This window comes from Onychomys torridus, chromosome 2 (genome assembly GCF_903995425.1).
Source record: "Onychomys torridus chromosome 2, mOncTor1.1, whole genome shotgun sequence".
NCBI lineage: Eukaryota > Metazoa > Chordata > Mammalia > Rodentia > Cricetidae > Onychomys > Onychomys torridus.
Genome location: NC_050444.1, coordinates 147,037,570 through 147,055,754, shown reverse-complemented (window position 1 = coordinate 147,055,754; position 18,185 = coordinate 147,037,570). Strand labels below are relative to the sequence as shown.

Below are 18,185 nucleotides of genomic sequence, written 5' to 3'. Positions count from 1 at the left end.
ATTCTATTCATGTCTAAATCTGAATAACAGCAGCTCCCAAGGGCCAGTTCAATTGCTATAGCTCCACCTGGGTCCTGTGGTCACAGCCCCAGGGGGCCATCTGTTTGTCCCTTAGGATACCAGATAAATGATAGCTAACCACTTTTCAAAGGGTGACCGAACATACAGTAAACAAGGTCTGTAAAGGAAGAAGCTGGGAAAGAATAGCCCCCTTTGCTAGCTTGTGGTCACTGGGCTAGCTAGCCAGCCCAGGGCTTGCTGGAACTTAAGATGGACCTTACTTGTTTGTGGTAATGGGTTGGAGAACTGCCCTGGCTAACTTGAAGCCACTAGCCTAGGGCTTGTACTGGGAGCCCTTCTTTCTCCCTCCCAAGTAGCTGTGATGTTAGGTCTACCAAGATCCAGCACCTGCAAGCACAGCTAAGGGTCCTGGATGGAGCCAGCCTTGGTGCCCATAAAAGGGGAGCCTGCCTTTGCCTCTGTGAGCTCAGGCCCCAGGTTTGGTGCCAGGTGCTAGCTGCGGGAGCAAGATAAGGTGAGAACCAGAGTGCTGTGTCAGCACCAGGGAGAGGTGAGAGGGGTCACTGACAAGGTACCTAAGACCGGGGGACTGGTAGTCTGCACAAAGCCACCTAGGTAGTTCTTTATCTTTTGTAAGGGAAGCTACAATCTGCCTGGCCCCACCTTGCCCTTCTCCACAATGCTAAACAGGAAGACCATGTAACCCTGATGACAGGCAGATGTATATACTTGCAACAATGGTCATGTTAACAATACACAACATCCAAGATTCTCCAAACTGCTCAGCAATGTAAAAAGTGGGCGCTGCCCAGAGAATCACATATAGAGGCCATACTACCTACATAGTTTCCATAATTGCTTGGGGGTGACATGGGAATGGAACTGGGAAGCTACTTCCCAAGGCTGTGCTTTCAGGCCACAGGAAGAAACAGGCCCAGGCAGCAGTCAGTCCAGTGGAGAGGCAGAGGACAGGCATGTCCCTGTGAAATGTACATGGTCTAAATCATTCAACAGAAGCAGAAGGCAGAGGTCACTGCTAGGCTCAGGGTCTGGCCTCCACACAAAGGGATCCTGGTTCCTCTACGCCGCTGGCCACGCTTCTTCCAAGAGGCCAGTGGGGGTTAGCAGTACACCTGCAGCAGGGGTGCCCCTGAAGAGTCTGTGTCTGTGCCCTGGAAGGACGAGTCTTGGCTGGCTGGGTACCCTAGTTGGAGGAGGAAGCAAAGGCTCAGAGGGAGAAACCTGCCGAGTGGGACCGCAGGCCTGAGCCTGGGCAAACCACTCCCAGCAGCTGTCTGGTGAAGGCCCAGAGGATGGCGGTAGAAATCAAGGGAGCTTTGTAGCTGCAGGCAGGATGGCTTTCTGTCCACCTCACTCCCCGATCACTAAGAGTTCTATTCGGGAACCTCACTTCAAGCCAGCTCCAAAGTTGCAGTGGGTATGTGGTGCTCGGCCCTTTTCCATTTCTGATCCCATCCTCACCCACCCAAAGGAAGCTGGAAGGTCATCTGAAGGGCCCCTGGTATAGTTTCCCACCCTCTGCTCAGGTCAGGACCACACCTGGGCTTCCGTATGGCCTCAGCTTCCTGGCGATGGCATCTGCTGTTGTCTCCTGGGAGATCTGCACCGTCAGTTCTAGGGAGGAAGTATGAATAAACAGTGGTCATATTTTATAAAGCTCAGTCCTTATTGCAGCTCAGTGAAGAAGGGTGTTCACTATACACAGGCTAGAGAAATAAGCTTAAAACGTGTGGTGTGTGTGTGTGTGTAGTGGGCAGGTGGGACTTTGGCTAGGCCAGGTCAGTGGCTCAAATTCTTGGGTTTTTGTTTGTTTTTTTGAAACAAGGTCACTGTAGCCCAGGCTGGCCTAGAATGCTTGGCAGACCCTTTTCTTCAGCCTCCAGAGTTCTGGGAATACAAGCGTGAACTCCCATCCTTAGTCTTTATTGCTTAATGCACAGGTCCACATTCTTGAGCTTTAGGCCCTTATTTAGGGTAGGCCTGGGAGCTGCTTTGCCAAGAAGTAATGGAAAGAAGGAGCCTGACAGATGCAAAAACAAACAAATAAATGCTGGGCACAGTGCAATGGCCAACCCGACAGATACAATAAATGGATGGATGCTTGGGGACAGTGCAATGGCCAGAGTTCTCTGAGTCTGCATGCTCCCCACAGTTTTCAGCTTCCCTGTGCCCAAGAATTTAAGATGGGTTGGCTGGCCAAGGGTAAACTCACCCAACCCTCTTATAGCCAGAGCTTTCATACTTGGGCCCGCTTACCATCCTGGCTGACGCCAGAGCCCACCATGGTCTCATGGCCACTGTCAGGGGCAGCGGCAGGGGCAGTAGAGCGGGCTGAGCGCCCCTCAGAGGTCTGTGGGCGGGAGCGGCTTTTGCGGGTACTGATACGGATGATGCCGCGCACCAGGCGGCCCTCGGCGTCTTGCTCGTCCAGGTGGTAATCCTGCGTGATGCTGCTGATCAGGTCTGAGATCTTGCTGGTCTTCTCCAGGAACACAGTGTCCGACGTGCACTTGGCCAGCTCGTCAATCTGGTGTACACTGAACAGCTCTGTCAGCTTCTTGAAAATAAGCACGTCGATCTCCCGGCTCGACATGGAGCCACTGCCCATCTCGGGCAGGTCCAGGTCCGACTCATGGAAGGAGTAATACTCCTCGGAGCCGCGGGGGCTGCTGGGGAGGGTGCTTGGCAGGCTGTGCCGCGTGGGGAGAGGCTCGGGCAGGGTCTCCTTGCAGCAGGAGTCCGCATCAGGGACTGGGGAGGTGGCATGGCGGTAGGGGTAGACCGGAATGCCCTTAAGCTTAACGTCAGGGTAGCTGAAGCTGCTGCCCATGCTGGACTTGAGCCGCTGGCCATCCCGGCGGCTGGGAGGTGCACAGTCCGGGCTGGGTGGCACGCCATTCTCCTTGACCCAGGTGACTTCAGCAGACCCTTCAGTGGGATCCACAGCAGATAAGCAGGGGCTGCAGCCCCGCACACAAGCCCCACAGCGCTGCAGGCAATCCCTGCAGCGGCGAAAGCAGAAGGCAGCCCTGCACCAGTCCCACCCCCAGGGGCGCCAGAGGAGGCAGCAGGTTGGGGGCTCAGTGGCCGGTTCTGCAGAGCCTGAAATGAAGGTGATACTCTCTGGCCCATGGTGGCCAGGGTCCTTGGGGTCCGGCCTGCGGTTGCGGCGGCCTGGTGGGGGCTGGGAGCGCTCATCATTGGTTTCCAGGCATAGCTCTGCTGGCCTCTCCCAGGGACCCAAGCGAGGAGGCCCAGACGATGGGCGAGGCTGTCCCGGTCTGGGCATGGCTCAGAGCATGGCTTGCTGCAGCCAGGCACCTGCAGGGGAGAAGCCAGGAGGAGGTCAGAAGCAGAGGTCAGGGACAGGTTCCTGGGCTGACCTGAAGAACTTTAGACTTCTGGGAAGCCTGTGGTGAGGACAGACGGAGCATCCCCAAAACCCTTGCAAACGTTGAGCTCTTCTTGCCCCAAAGAGAAAGTTCTCTTTGTGGTCTAACTTAGCTTTAAAATCTCCTGAACTTCTCAATGAATGGCTATTATAGAAAACAAAACACAGACAATTACAAGTGTAAGTGGGATGCAGAGAAATTGTACCATTTGCGTTTTGCTAGTGGGGATATGAATGTAGGCTGTGGGAAAGAGACCAGTTCTTCAAAACTTAAACACACAGGAAGGGAATGTAGCATGGGTGGCCTACATAACATGAAGGAGGCCCTAAGTTCATCCCCAGTACAGCAAACAAAAAACATAAACACAGGCTGGACGGATGGCTCAGCAGTTAAGAATGTTACGGCTTGACAGCTCACAGCCACCTGTAACTCTAGCTCTAGGGCGGTGATACCTGTCTCCTGCCACACTGCACTCACAGGGAACCTCTCTCCCCACTCCACATACATAGACAAATAGTTACTAAAAACGTCTTAAATTTTGTTTTATGTGTGTGTACCACATGTGTCTAGTGCCCAAGATCCAAAGAGGGTTGTAGGAGCTCTCGGAACTGGAGTTATGGATGGTTGTGAGCCATGTTGTAGGTGCTGGGAATCCAATCTGGGTCCTCGGTAAAAGCAACCTGTAATCTTAACCACCCAGACATCTTTCCAGTCATTTTTAAAAATTATGTGTATATGGGGGCTGGAGAGATGGCTCACAGTTAAGAGCACTGGCAGCTCTTCCAGAGGACTTGGGGTTCAATTCCTAGCACCCATACAGCAACTCACAACCTTTTTAACTCCAGTCCCAGGGATCCAATGCCCTCTTCTGGCCTCTGTGGGCACTACACACATGAGGTGTGTAGATGTATATCCAAACATTCATATACATATAAATAAGTAAAATCTCTGCTGGGAATAGTGGTGTACAGAGGCAGGAGGATATCTGTGAGTTTGAGGCCAGCTTAGTCTACATAGTGAGTTCCAGGACAGCCAGAGTTACACTGTGAGGCCCAGTCTCAAAACAAAAATAACAAATCTTTAAAAAAATATATTTTAACACCCCCCACCAAAAACATCCCAAAATTACTATATGACCTAGCAAATTCACTCCTTGGTATATACCCAAGAGAACTGAAAAATAGCAATTTTAAACAGACATTTGTATGTCAATGTTCGCAGTAGCATTATTTTCACCTTTTTTTTTTTCCGGAGCTGAGGACCGAACCCAGGGCCTTGTGCTTGCTAGGCAAGCGCTCTACCACTGAGCTACATCCCCAAACCCTCACAGTAGCATTATTTACAATAACCATAAAGTGAGAACAACCCAAAAGTTCATCAGTTGGGGGCTGGAGAAGTGGCTCAGCCACTGAAAGCTGCCCTTCCAGGGGACCCGGGTTTGATTCCCAGCTCCCACATGGCCACTAACATCCTTATATAAGTGCAGCCCAAGGGGATCTGACATCCTCTTCTGGCTGCCACAAGTGCTGCATGCACATGGTGTGCAGATGTATATGCAGGCAAAACATTCACATCAAATAAAAATAAAGGTTAAAAAATGTAAAAGTTCTCTGTGAATTCAAGGCCAGCCTGGGCTACAGAGTGAGTTCCAGGAAAAGTGCAAAGCTACACAGAGAAACCCTGTCTTGAAAAACCAAACCAAACCAATCAACCAAACAAACAAACAAAAAAATGAAAAATTGTATCAATGAATGAATGGACTCATAAAAAAATGATACATTTTTGGGATATCATTTAAACCTTAAAAAGAATGAAATTCTTTTGTGCTTTGACATGGACGAATTTTGAAGACATTCTAAATGAAATAAGCTACACAAGAATAAATACTCTATTGTCTAGATAATATGAAATATCTACAACTACCAATTTAACAGACGTAGAAAAATAGTGTGGTGGATGCCAAGGGATGAAGCAGAGGAGCATGGGAGAGCAATGTTGAATGGGTACAGAATTTCAGCTGGAAAGGCATCATAGCTCTGGAAAGAGTATAGTTGTATTTAATGCCACAGGATGGTGTGCTAAATGCTAAAAAATGGTGTGAACTTTGATGTAGATTTTACCACAAAGAAGGAAGGCTCTCCAGGGCCCACTTTTCTGCCCTCACTGAACAGACATTTCTGTCTGCCTTGCTACAATCAATCATCACCGCTACCCCTCCTTTGTGCCCTTTATCCCAGACACGGGCATGAACGGGACTCTCATCTTATTCAGATTTGCCCCTAGAAACATTTACCATCAGGTATGCTTCTCTTTTTCTTTTTGGTGAGGGAAGGATTGGTTTTGAGCCAGTCTGGCCTCAGATTTACCAGGTAGCCAAAACTGCTCTTAAACTCCTGGCCCCTTACCTCCCTCCTCAAGTCCTGGGATTAAAGGATCGTACTACCTTGCCTGGGAACACCAAGAAGTTGATTCCACGCCACAAACATAATCCTCATGGACTAGGGAGATGGCTCACTGGGTGGGAGTACTAATAACAAAAGAACCCATGTGGAAAGCTGGATACGGTGATGAACATCTGTAATCCCAGCACTCCTACGGTGAGATGGGGAGAGAGCAAGACAGAGCTGTCTGGAAGTTCACAGCACATCAGACCTGAGAACTCCTGCTTCTTTCTATAAGGCAGAAGGTGAGAAACGACTTTTTTTTTTTTTTTTTTTTTTTGGTTTTTCGAGACACGGTTTCTCTGTATAGCTTTGTGCCTGTCCTGGATCTCGCTCTGTAGTCCAGGCTGGCCTGGAACTCACAGAGATCTGCCTGCCTCTGGCTCCCAAGTGCTGGGATTAAAGGCGTGCGCCACCACCACCTGGCGAGAACCGACTCTTAAAAGCTGTCCTCTGACTTCCACACATCTACACCTTGGAGTGAAGACAGAGACATAAAATAAATAAAGTCAATAAAAAAGAAAACACTGTTGTCTTAAAATAGTAATACTGGCCGGGTGGTGGTGGTGCACACCTTTAATTCCACCACATGGGAGGCAGAGGCAGGCGAATCTGTGAGTTGGAGGCCAGCCTGGGCTACAGAGTGAGTTCCAGGACAGCCAGGGCTCCACAGAGAAACTCTGTCTTGAAAAACAAAACAAAAAAGTAATACTGAAATACTGATCTTCATTCCTCTTTGGGTTTATTTGCCAGGTAACTTAGAACGACGACTGTTTTACTGATAAACACTGAATCTGGCCATGTGTCAGGCAAGGCAAAACCAAAGATAACTGAACTATACATGCTGTACTTGATGATTCAGTTTCTAGAAAAGCTTCTGAGGCAAGTGGAGTGCAATAATACCTGTCTGAAAACCTAGCATTTGGGAGATGGAGGCAGGGCTAGTAGTTCTGGGTCATCCTGTACTACACAGTGAGTTTCAGGCTAGTCAGCCCAGTACATGAGATCCTATCCAAAAAAAAAAAAAAAAAGCTAGCCAGGCACGGTGCTCAGTGTTTGTTTTTTTTTTCCAAGACAGGGTTTCTCTGTGTAGTCCTGGCTGTCCTCAAACTCACAGAGATCTGCCTGCCTCTGCCTGGTGGGATTAAAGGCATGTGCCACCACCGAGTGATGGTCACAGTTTTAATGCTAGCATGGGGTAGAGTCTGGTGGACTCTCTGTGAGTTTGAAGACAACCTGGTCTATGTAGAGGGTCCTAGTCCAGCCAGGGCTATATAGTGAGACTCAGTCTCAAAACAAACAAACATAAACAAAAACCTCCTAGGATGAAGCATGTGGAATTGAGTAAATCACCAAGGCACCCTAAGGGATGATGTAGTACCATACTCAGGAGGGCCTTAACCACAGTTAAGGCTTTGCTGGGCAGTTACTGTCCTTAGCCTATATTTTGAGCCACCATGTGGGTGCTAGGTAGGAATGAAAATCAGGTCCTCTGGAAGAGCAGACTGTGCTCTTAATCACTGAGCCATCTCTTCAGCCTCCTATCCTTTCTTGAGATGCTGTCACTTTGTCCTTGTATTTGACTGAATCAATTCGGAATCCTAAGAGTTAGTATTATGAAAGGAACAAAGCTGTAGACATCAGGATCTCTGTCTTCTAGTCCTCATTCTGGTCCTTATAAATTGTGCGCTTAGGACTGGGCATGCAGGCGCATGACTTTAGTCCCAGCACTTGGAGGCAGAGGCAGGTAGACCTCTGAGTTTGAGGCCAGCCTGGTCTATAGAGCAAGTTCCAGGACACACAGAGAAACAATTATTATTGGTTTTGGTCTCAAAAAAACCCCCAAACAGACAATATTGCATGGCTTGGGCAAAACAGTGCCCCCCACCAAACAACTGTCCCTAGCCCTCCTGTTCTGGTCTCTTCTATACACTGTGGCCAGTGACAATTTCAACAACTGCCCCCAGCCCTCCTGTTGTGGTCTCTTTTATACACTGCAGCCGGTGACAATGTCAAACCCCAGGTGCGCTTTAACAAATGGTCAAAAGCAATGTCACCAATAGAGAAATGAAACGACATCAAACATAAGAAGGACACTCTGTTAAGTATTCCTGCCTTAAACACTTAACTGGGATGTGGCCTTGAGGAAGGGGCTGACAGCCTAGCTGTCAGAGACACATCAACTAAATCCAGTGTGGGCCAGGGGTCAGGAGGATAAATAGAAACCTGGATAATGTGAATAACTAGTGAAAGTAGAAGACATCATATATTTATATGTAATATATCTAATTTTATATTTATTTTGGTTTTTTTAAGACAGAGTTTCTCTGTGTAGCCTGGCTATCCTGGAACAAACTCACTCTGTAGACCAGGCTGGCCTCACAGATCCATTTGCCTCTACCTCCTGAGTGCTGGGATTTATGCCTGGCTAACTAACTAATTAACTAACTATACATTTTTTAATTATTTATTTTGAGACTGGTCTCACTATGTAGCCCTAGCTGTTCTTGCTAAGTTGACTGGGCTGGCTTTGAACTTAAAGAGATCTGCCTGACTCTACCTCCTGAGTGCTGGAATTAAAGGTATGCCAGCTGAACCATCTATACAGCCCCAGATATACACATTTCTATGAGAAACAGAATAGCCTAGTATCTTTGCTTAGGAAGCAGACTACAGCTCTTAGGGGTAAAGGAACACATATCTGCAGTGTGATCATCAAAGGTTTAAACCAGCCAACCAGCACATGCCTAGAGAGCTCATGTAGAGACACACAGGGAGGCGAGGAATCTTCCTTGTGCTGGATGAGGACACAGGAGTTCTTTCTTCCTGAAACTTTACAGTTTTTTTTTTTCCCCTGGGGCCCACTCAGCTCTCCTTCTCCAAGGATATTGAGGACCCCTAGCCAAATGGGAGTCCCTCTTTCCATCCCCTTCTGCTGAGGATCTCTTCATGTGGGTCAGTCAGCCTTGCACCCACTGTTTAGGATAAGCCTAATTCCCCAGCGACTTTTGTCTCAATGCCTAGAACAGGGTCATTTTGGGAAGGTGTTACAGTGGTACAGACACATCCTATATGACTTTATGGTAGGACCAAGACCACTGGGTGGAAAGACAGAGGACTTAGGCTCTAGGCAGACCAGAGCAGGAACCAGCACCACTCTTAGGGAATGGTGTGTACCTATGTGAGATCCCATCTTTGGAAGTCTATAAACTGAAGGAGGTGTTTCCCGCTTGGAAAACCTCCTTCCCTGCTGCTCTGTTTAAAAAAAGGGGGGGGGGGTGGGGTGGGGGGCGGGAATACAAGCTAAAATTGTAATAAGTGACTTTAAAAGTTTTTCACACCTGAATGCGGTGGCACACACCAGTCATCCTTGTACCATAAAGGCTGAGGCAGGAGGACCGTGACTTTGAGGTCAACATGTACTAGATAGCAAGGCCCCATCTCAACAAAACAAAATGTTCTTTACAAGCCAGAGGGAGACAACTAAATGTCTGTCCTGATTTGATCAATGTGAGGTTGGGCATGGACTCATTCAGTCATTTAACAAATACTGAGGATCTACTGTGTATCCTAAACTCTATGGACACATTAGTAAAACAGACTAACTCCTTAGCCTCAGGAGCTTACATTCCAGTGAAAGTGATTAGTTCTTACAACTCCCATGTGAATAATTTACCTTCACTCCGCAGCCCAGGAGTCTGAAGCTCAGAAAAGGGAGGGGGTAGAGCAAGACAGCGAGCTGGGAAGAACAGGGTTTGTTGTGTGGTGGGCTAGGCTCTTCAGCCCAGGCACCTTGCTCTGTGCCACACCTCCAGTCCGGGAAGAATGGAGAGAAAGGGAGGGAGCAAAGCCTAGCATAAGCCAGGGATGGTGGTGGCTCACTCAGGTAATCCCAGTGCTAGAGAGGCTGAGGCAGGCAGATCCCCTTGAGTTCAACAAGATCAGCCTGGGCTACCAAGAGAGACCCTGTCTCTAAAGCAACCAACCAACCAACCAACCCAGCAGCCTCCCTACTTGTGGTATGGACAATGTCTGGCCTCAGTGTTCCTTCAAGCAGCCAATCCATTCCAGGTTACATATTCCTTTCCCTACCGCGGTCCCTGCTCCTCCCCTCCTGCCAATTCAGTAACACTGGTCACTTAAGTTAGTGGGACCAATTCTGGCCTCTACTTTGGCTTGGAACAAGATTCCTGGTTCTAGTTTCCACAACTTTAAATAGGCTCACCTTATGATTAGGGGCCTGGGCCACATGAGACTCTGTTTCAAAAACCAAAAACTAAATACATAATTTATTAATTAAATATAATTAAAAATAATACATAAGAAATTAACCGCCAGGCGGTGGTGGCGCATGCCTTTAATCCCAGCACTGGGGAGGCAGAGCCAGGAGGATTTCTGTGAGTTCGAGGCCAGCCTGGGCTACCAAGTGAGTTCCAGGAAAGGCGCAAAGCTACACAGAGAAACCCTGTCTCGAAAAACAAAAAAAAAAAAAAAAAAAAAAAAAAGAAGGAGGAGGAGGAGAAGGAGGAAGAGAAGAAGAAGAAGGAAAGAAAAGAAAGAGAGAGAAAGAAAGAAAAAACAAAGTGAAATAAACATTGAAAACCGAAAGAAAGAAAGAAAGAAAGAAAGAAAAGAAAGAAAAGAAAGAAAGAAAGAAAGAAGTGAAATAAACATTGAAAACCTCATCTCCCAGAACGGCAGAGATTAGTGTCCGTATAGCACTCGGCTGAGGGACCGGGTGCTGGGTGTTTAGCGAGAGCCTGGGTAGACTGGCTCAGTCACTGGGCATTTGAATGCATCACAAGGATGCTCTAGGGTCTGGTGACCCCAGGAGACTCTGACTTCCCATTGCCTTTGCCTTTCCGCCAGTCCCTGCAGACAGACACACACGCTCGGGGCTCTCCACGGGCCCTCCTCCCTGCGTCCACAGGACAAGCCGGCTGCACCAGCCTCTGCCCAAGCAAGCTGCGGGTCACCGAGCGGTGGTCAGCTCAGCTCGAGCGGTGGTCAGCTCAGCTCGAGCGCTGGCCACGGTGCACCCCACCCCCAGGCACAGCCTCAGCTGCCCTCCTCTGCAGGCACCGAGTCCGGGCGGCAGGGTACGCACTGCCGTCGGGGCGCGCACCGCCTCTCTCGCCGCCTGCGAGTCCCGACGCCGTTCCACTTACGGTTCCTGCCACGGCCTCCCGGCCCGCCCAGCCCGGCTCCCATTCGGGCCGCTCCGGCCCGGCCCGCGCACCCCGGAAGTGGGCGTCGGATCCCGAGGAGCCAGGCCCGCGCCCCGCTGCCGTCCAGGCACGGCCTCCTGGATCACCCACTCGGGGCTGCACCGCTCCGCGCCCCCGCGGGTCCGCGCCGGACTTACCTGCCCCGCCAGGTGAGCCGCCTCCCGTCAGCCCTTCCCCCGCCCCCCTCGGCACTCACCTGGGTCGCAGGTGAGCGTCTCGCGGGAGCGCGGCACGGGTCGCCGCTGGGGACACACTTCCTGGCTCCGCGAAGCGCCGCGGCGCACCTGGCCGAGGCCCCGCCCAGCCCAGGCCTAGGCCCGGAGAGTGAGGCCCAGAGAGGGGCGGCCAGGCAGCAGCGCTCAGGTCCCTCTGCTCTGTAGTCCGGTGTCCTGGAAGTCTCTGAGAGGCCATGGAGCGCCTACCTGGCCTCCAAACTCCTACTCAAAGAGTATGGCTCCTGGGAAGTCGTCCCTGACCCCCGAGTCCTTAGCTGTGTTCTATGGAACAATTCTTTCTGCTCTTTGTTACAGTCCCCAGCAGGCTGTTGCTTTCTGGTCTTTTGTCTCCCTTTTTAGCCTCTGACCTTGAGGGTAACGTCTGGTCTTATTTCCCTAGCACAGAGCCTGGCACATACCGGATACTCAGCAAACAGTCTTCACTGTTTGAATAGCTAAGCAATGATCTGTCATTGATCTATCTGCCTGTCTACATAGGCACTTACTGAAAGACACCCACTGGAGATCTTTCCTCAGGAGAGACCCCGAACCCAAGGAACACGCCGACACCACGGATCAGATGCAAACAGCAAGAGGGTTTATTCAAATGCACAGGTACCTGGGGCGACAAAGTCTCTGGGAAGACTTGCGCGCCTCCTTAGGGTAAAGGGGACTTTTTATAGGATCCCAGGGGCAGAAGCACGGTTACAGAAGCATAGTTACAGGGTTCCCATTGGTTGATTCAAATAAGGCCAGGGTGAACTTGGGGACTATCTTTAATTTTCAGAAATGTGCAGCTGTTTGTTCTCCAAGGCCAGGTGGCCAATTATAGATATCCTGTTCTGACTCAAGGTTTTTCTCCCAAGGCCGGGTGTTTGACATCTCCTGTTTTGACTCAAGGTTACTTTCCCAAGGCCAGGTGTTCGACCATAGTTATCTCTCTCAAGGCCGTTTCTTAGGCTAAGTTACTGAGAAGGGGGTGGGGGGGGCATTTCATTACTTAGGTTTCTTTTTCACATAAAATTTATTTATATGTATGCATGCTGGTGCATTCAGGGGTAAGGAGCAGAAGAAGAAGGCATGGGGTCCCCTGGAACTGGAGTTACAGTTATGAACGGTCATGTGAGTACTTGAGAACTGCACTTGGGTCCTTGGAACTCTCAGTGGCTGAGCCACCTTTCCAGACCCACTTATTTAGGATAACCTGACCCCATCCTGCTTAGCTTTGAGATCAGACTAGACCAGGTGTGTTCACAAGCTTATGGCCACAGACTGTTTAGGTTTTCTGAGACGTCCCATGCATCCCAGGCTAGCCTCCAACTCAGTATGTAGCCAAGGCTGGCCCAAACAGCTGCTCCTCCTGCTGTCACACCTAGAGTGCTGGGATTCCCAACACGGGCTCTGCTTTCTTTCTTTGCTGTGGGATAGAGCTAGGGGGCTCCTGGTTGGCTGGTAAGTTCACTTCTTATCAGTGTGTGCAAATGTGCATGAATCCTAAATGGTCTTATACTAAAAACCCAGAGCCAGATATTGGGGCAAGTGCTGAAAGATCAGAGAGACAAAGGAACAAGCCACAGCCACATCTCACCTCACCAACTCCACAGATCCTCTGACTGAACCTCCAAGTCCTCAGCTGAAAGGCCCTCTAGTTCCTGTCTCCTAACCTGACTACAAGTTTGATTGTAATAGGTGACTAACTACTAACGTGCATTTCTTTATATCCTAATTAGTTGGTAATAATAACTTTCAAGGACTAGAAATTCGCATTAAATTGTTAAATGAACTGTATAGGTACCTTGAACAAGAGTAGAAATATATGTACAATATGTTCCAACAAAAATAATCTCTATTTTGTATCAATATACACAATTTGTATACAACATACAAAAATCCAACCCAATGTAAAATATTTATGGTGTGAATATGTGTGGGTCCCATTGGATAATAAATAAAGCTGTTTTGGCCTATGGCAAGAAAACTTACAGCTAGGCAGGAAATCCAAGCAGAGATACAGAGAGAAGGCGGAGTCGAGAGAGACACATGAGCCTGAAGGGGTAACAAGATGTCAGCAGATCAGTAATACTGTGGTCACATGGCAACATCCAGATTTATAGATTTATTTATAGTGTGGGTTAATTTAAGATGAAAAAGCTAGCTAGCAAGAAGCTGAAGCTATAGGCCATACAGTTTGTAATTAATATAAGCCTCTGAGTGATTATTTTATAAGCAGCTGTGGGACTGTGGAACCAGGTGGGACTGGAGAAATCTCTAGCTACATTCTCTTTTTTTTTTTCCAGAGTAGATTCAATAATCTACCTTTTATCTTATCATATCTATATCCTCTTTTTTTTTCTTTTTTCCCCCAAAGAACCCTGAATCTAATTTCCTTTGTTAGCTTTTTTCCTGACCATTATCAATAACAACTTGTAATCAACCACCAAAACAATGACAAATATCTATAACTCATTGAACAACAAAAAAACACCCACCCCACCTCTTGGGAATGTGGGTGTCCTGTTCTTAAATTTACTTCCTGCTGTCTAAGGGCAAAGGCATCATTAGGGGGTCCTGAAAAGAAAACTTTGGTTAACTGTCAAGTCCTGGGAAAGGCAGCTGCATTATTTGTTGTCCAGTCTCTGTAATGGGAAAGTGCAGGGCTTCTCTCAAGTCCTGGCAATAGCAGTCTGTGAGGCTGGATCATCTCAGCTGGTCATCTCAAAATTGTCCTGAGCAGTTTGTTGTTGTTGGAGGTTTTTGCTCTTTTTTGGGGGACCGCTGTTCAGCTCCCAAATAAATCACACACAGAGGCTTATTCTTATTTATGAGTGCCCAGCCTTAACTTGGCTTAGTTTCTAGCCGTCTAGCTTCTGAATTTGGTATCATTCTATTTACTGCTGAAGTCAGTCTTTGTAAGAAATCAGTGAAGGTTTCTTTTAGACCCTGTATAACTTAGTAAATGACTCAATTTTCTTTCCTACTTCTTCAATTCTGTCCCAAGCATTCAAGGCTGCCATGTGGCATAATGCCAGGGTATGGTCATCATATAAAGATTATCTTTGTATTTCAGCATAATTGCCCTCCCCAAGAAGTTGATCTTGGGAGATTTCAAGATCTCTAGCCCTACTTTGTTGTTCAATGGTCTTAGCCTCATCTTTCCACCAGATCCTCCATTGTAATTGGGAACCAGCCTCTAAGACTGCTGTAACCAAATCTCTCCAGTCTTGAGAGATAATTCTATTATAAGTTGACCATGAGTTTAACATCTGTTTCACAAATGGGAATGCATACCATATGAGACTATCACTTCTTTGAATCTCCTCAAATCTAAAATTTGCATAGGAGTCCATTCAGCTCTTACACAGTCTTGGGAATGGATATCTATCATTTGGCAGTTCCTATAAGGTTACTGGAGAAATTAAGGTTGGCTATTTGAAAGCCTTAAGCAGCTTCTCTGTAGCCTAATAACACAATGCTGAGATTGGTTCTCCCTTAAATTCCACTATCTGGGTCTGAATATCTCTATGATCTGTTTTAATAAGATTTTCTAAGACTTGTATCTTCGCACTCATATCAACCTACTTAGCACTTGTATAAACCAACTTTTTTAAGGATAAAATAAGAATGATCAAACTGATAATGTTTATAATTGACATTACATCAATCCCATTGAAGTTAATTATCCTCTCATTTAATTGTTCCATTTTCAGACTGTCAATTGTATTATCAAACATAGACCAAACTCCCTCCATTATAAAAATGTTTCCCTCTCCCCCCCCCCCCAGACAAGGTTTCTCTGTGTAGCTTTGGAGCCTATTCTGGAACTTGCTCTTGTAGTCTAGGTTGGCCTCAAACTCACAGAGATCCACCTGCCCCTGCCTCCTGAGTGCTGGGATTAAAGGCTTGTCCCACTGCTGCCTGGCTCCCATTTTTTAATGTGGGGAAAAAAACTCTCTCTGTCTTTTTTTTTTCTAACTAATTCCCCCTTTTAAGAAATCCCAGTTGACTCACCAAATCAGCTGACAATGATGATTCAGATGACGGTTAAGTGAGGCAGTTTCCTATTGTGGCAGCAGCCCAAGGAGGGCTCCAGGGAAGCCAAAATCAACCAAGAAAGAAAAGAAGCAAAAGATCCAGCCATCTGCACAGGGGATCATGGAAAAGCAGCTAATTCTGGCCTGTTTGGAGCCTGAGCCTGAGCCTGAGCCTGAGCCTGAGCCTGAGCCTGAGCCTGGGCCTGGGTCTGGGCTTGAGCTTGGGCCTGAGCCTGAGCCTGAGCCTGAGCCTGAGCCTGAGCCTGGGCCTGAGCCTGAGCCTGAGCCTGAGCCTGAGCCTGGGCCTGGGCCTGAGCCTGAACCTGGGCTTGGGATTGCACTTGTGGAGTCTTACAGAGGGAAAATGTGCAAAAACTCCTGTGGTTTTTTGGGCCCCAAACCTTTGGAGTTTGCTGCAGAGAAGCTGCAACAAAACCTTAGCTGGCAGGGTAGGAACTCCGGCCCAGGTGGGGTGGAGACTCAGGTCTCATATAGCTCTTGCATAAGCTGGTGGCTGCAAAGCCACAGGCAAGCGGCTTTTTCGTGGATTTGTGCCTCACATTGGGCGCCAGTTGTTGCATGAATCCTAATGGTCTTATAATTAAAAAAAACAGAGCCAGATATTGGGGTAAATGCTGAAATATCAGAGGCAAATGAACAAGCCACAGCCACTTCTCACCTCGCCAACTCCACAAATCCTCTGACTGAATGTCTCTGAGTCCTCAGCTGAAAGGGTCTCTAGGTCCTGTCTCCTCAAGCCTTATATGCCTTTCTCGGCCCAGCCATTTCACTTCCTGTCTCAACCTTCCTAGTGCTGGGATTAATGACATGTGTGCCCCCCAGACCACTGCCTGGCCTCTACATTTAACTGTGTGACTGGCTCTGTCCTCTGATCTTCAAGCAAATTTTATTAGAGTACAACAAAATATCACCACAGAAAATGGTACCTCAGGGGCAGTTACCCTGGGCCCTGAGCAGAGTGAAGACATTGGTCAGGCTGTGTGGCCCTGAGAGACCCATGGGAGATGAGGAGAGACCAAAAAGCACAGTGATCATTGCTTTCCCTAGGAAGGTCCCATAATTGGCGACAGTATTGGGTGTCGAGAAGTCAAGGCTTACTCTTCCCCGACTACCTGCTCTCCATAACTGGACAACAGTGCTGATAGACAGGAGCGTTAGGGAGGATCTTTAAGGTCCATGCTAAACCCCTCACCTGTATCGTATTTACTCAACCTTCCACTAATCGACGAGGCAGAAATCTTGTTCATGGTAGCCCCAAACTAGAACCACACAAATACCACTGACAGGAGGAAAAGGAATATGGGAAGTATTTGTGAGGGAGGGATTATCACACACATACACACACACATACACACACACACACACACACACACACACACACACACACAGCAAGGAAGAAAGGAAGGAAGAAGCCATTTAACTGCCACAGCCTGTTATCCTAGCAAGATGATCAGTAGTTCAAAGCCATCATGGGCTACAGGAGACTGTCTCAAAAACCAAACCAACCAATCAATCAAAAACATTGTTCATGGTAGCCTCAAAACGAAAATCCAAACACCACGGACAGGAGATAAGGAAATGCAGAAAATTCATGCAGAGAAGTTTTTTTGTTGTTGTTTTTTTGTTTTGTTTGTTTGTTTTTCGAGACAGGGTTTCTCTGTGTAGCTCTGGCTGTCCTGAAACTCACTCTGTAGCCCAGGCTGGCCTCGAACTCACAGAGACCTACCTGGCTCTGCCTCCCGAGTGCTGGGATTAAAGGCATGCATAGGAAACAAGTAGAGAGCAGAAAGATGTGCTAGAAGATTCCATATGAAATGAGTCCATTCCCGAGAGCCCAGAACCAACCAGAATTGCTATGGTTAGGCATAATATTAGGCTGAATTGTAAGATGTTTCTGTTATTTGGGCTATTTTGACTTAAAAAAATAGCAAATTATTATAGTTCAGCCTATTTTATAAATAAATAAAACAAACAGGAGCAATGGGGCAGATGATGGTTCAGTGGGCAGTGGTGCTTGCAGCCAAGCCTGATGACCTGAATTTCAGTCATGGAGAGAGGACCGTGGAAGTATGTTGTCCTCTGACTGCAAATGTGTTTCATGGCATACCCTGTAAATGACTAAATCAATAGGTAAATGAATTTTCTTGGTAGTGGTTTAAATTTTTAAAGTTGTTTTTAAGTGTGTGTGTGTGTGTGTGTGTGTGTGTGTGTGTGTGTGTGTGTGGTGTATGTCTGTGTAGGTATGAGCATGTGAATGCAGATGACCACAGAGACCAGATGAGTTGGAATCCCCTGAAGCTGTAGTTACAGGCAATTGTGAGCTGCCTGGCCTGGGTGCTGCTCCTCTGGAAGAGCAGTACTTGCTCTTAATTCTGCCATCTCCCCAAACCCTGTTGCTGTTGTTTTTGAGACAGGGTCTTACTATGCAGTCCTGGCTGGCTGCAAACTCTCAGAGTTCCACCTGCCTCTGCCTTCCAAGCATTTGGATTAAAAGTGTGTATTGCCATGCCCAGCTAAATAAATGAGAAAGTGACTGAGTGTGGGGGGCACACTGCTATCACCTCAGTACTCGGGGGGCGGGGGTGGGGGAAGGCAGGAGGATCATGGGTTTCGGGTGAGCCTCAGCTATCTAGTGAGACCCTGTCTCAAAAGAACAGGGGGTGATTTTATTTTCCTCACAGAGTGTTGTTTTAATTATTTTCCCTGTTGCTGTGATTAAAAAACAAAACAAAACAACAAACAAACCAGAAAACCTAAGAAAGCAGCATTAGGGAGAAAGGGTATATGTTATAGATCCGGGTTACGGCCCATCACG

At 47.9% G+C, this 18,185-nt stretch overlaps 1 protein-coding gene across 2 annotated transcripts; it reads right to left on the bottom strand.

Annotated features, from left to right (window-relative positions):
- Nucleotides 1-743: 743 nt before the first annotated feature.
- Nucleotides 744-11,389, bottom strand: Kdf1 (keratinocyte differentiation factor 1). 2 transcript variants are annotated; one of them, XM_036177439.1, is made up of 4 exons: nucleotides 11,241-11,389; nucleotides 2,299-3,363; nucleotides 1,582-1,656; nucleotides 744-1,225 (listed from the first exon to the last, which is right to left on the bottom strand). In XM_036177439.1, exons 2-4 carry the CDS (start codon nucleotides 3,329-3,331, stop codon nucleotides 1,143-1,145), a joined length of 1,191 nt encoding a protein of 396 aa, XP_036033332.1. In that variant the 5' UTR covers nucleotides 3,332-3,363; nucleotides 11,241-11,389; the 3' UTR covers nucleotides 744-1,142. The 2 variants fall into 2 exon arrangements, with proteins under 2 accessions (XP_036033332.1, XP_036033333.1); XM_036177440.1 differs by having other exon boundaries at nucleotides 11,300-11,389.
- Between the last annotated feature and the right edge of the window lie 6,796 nt (nucleotides 11,390-18,185).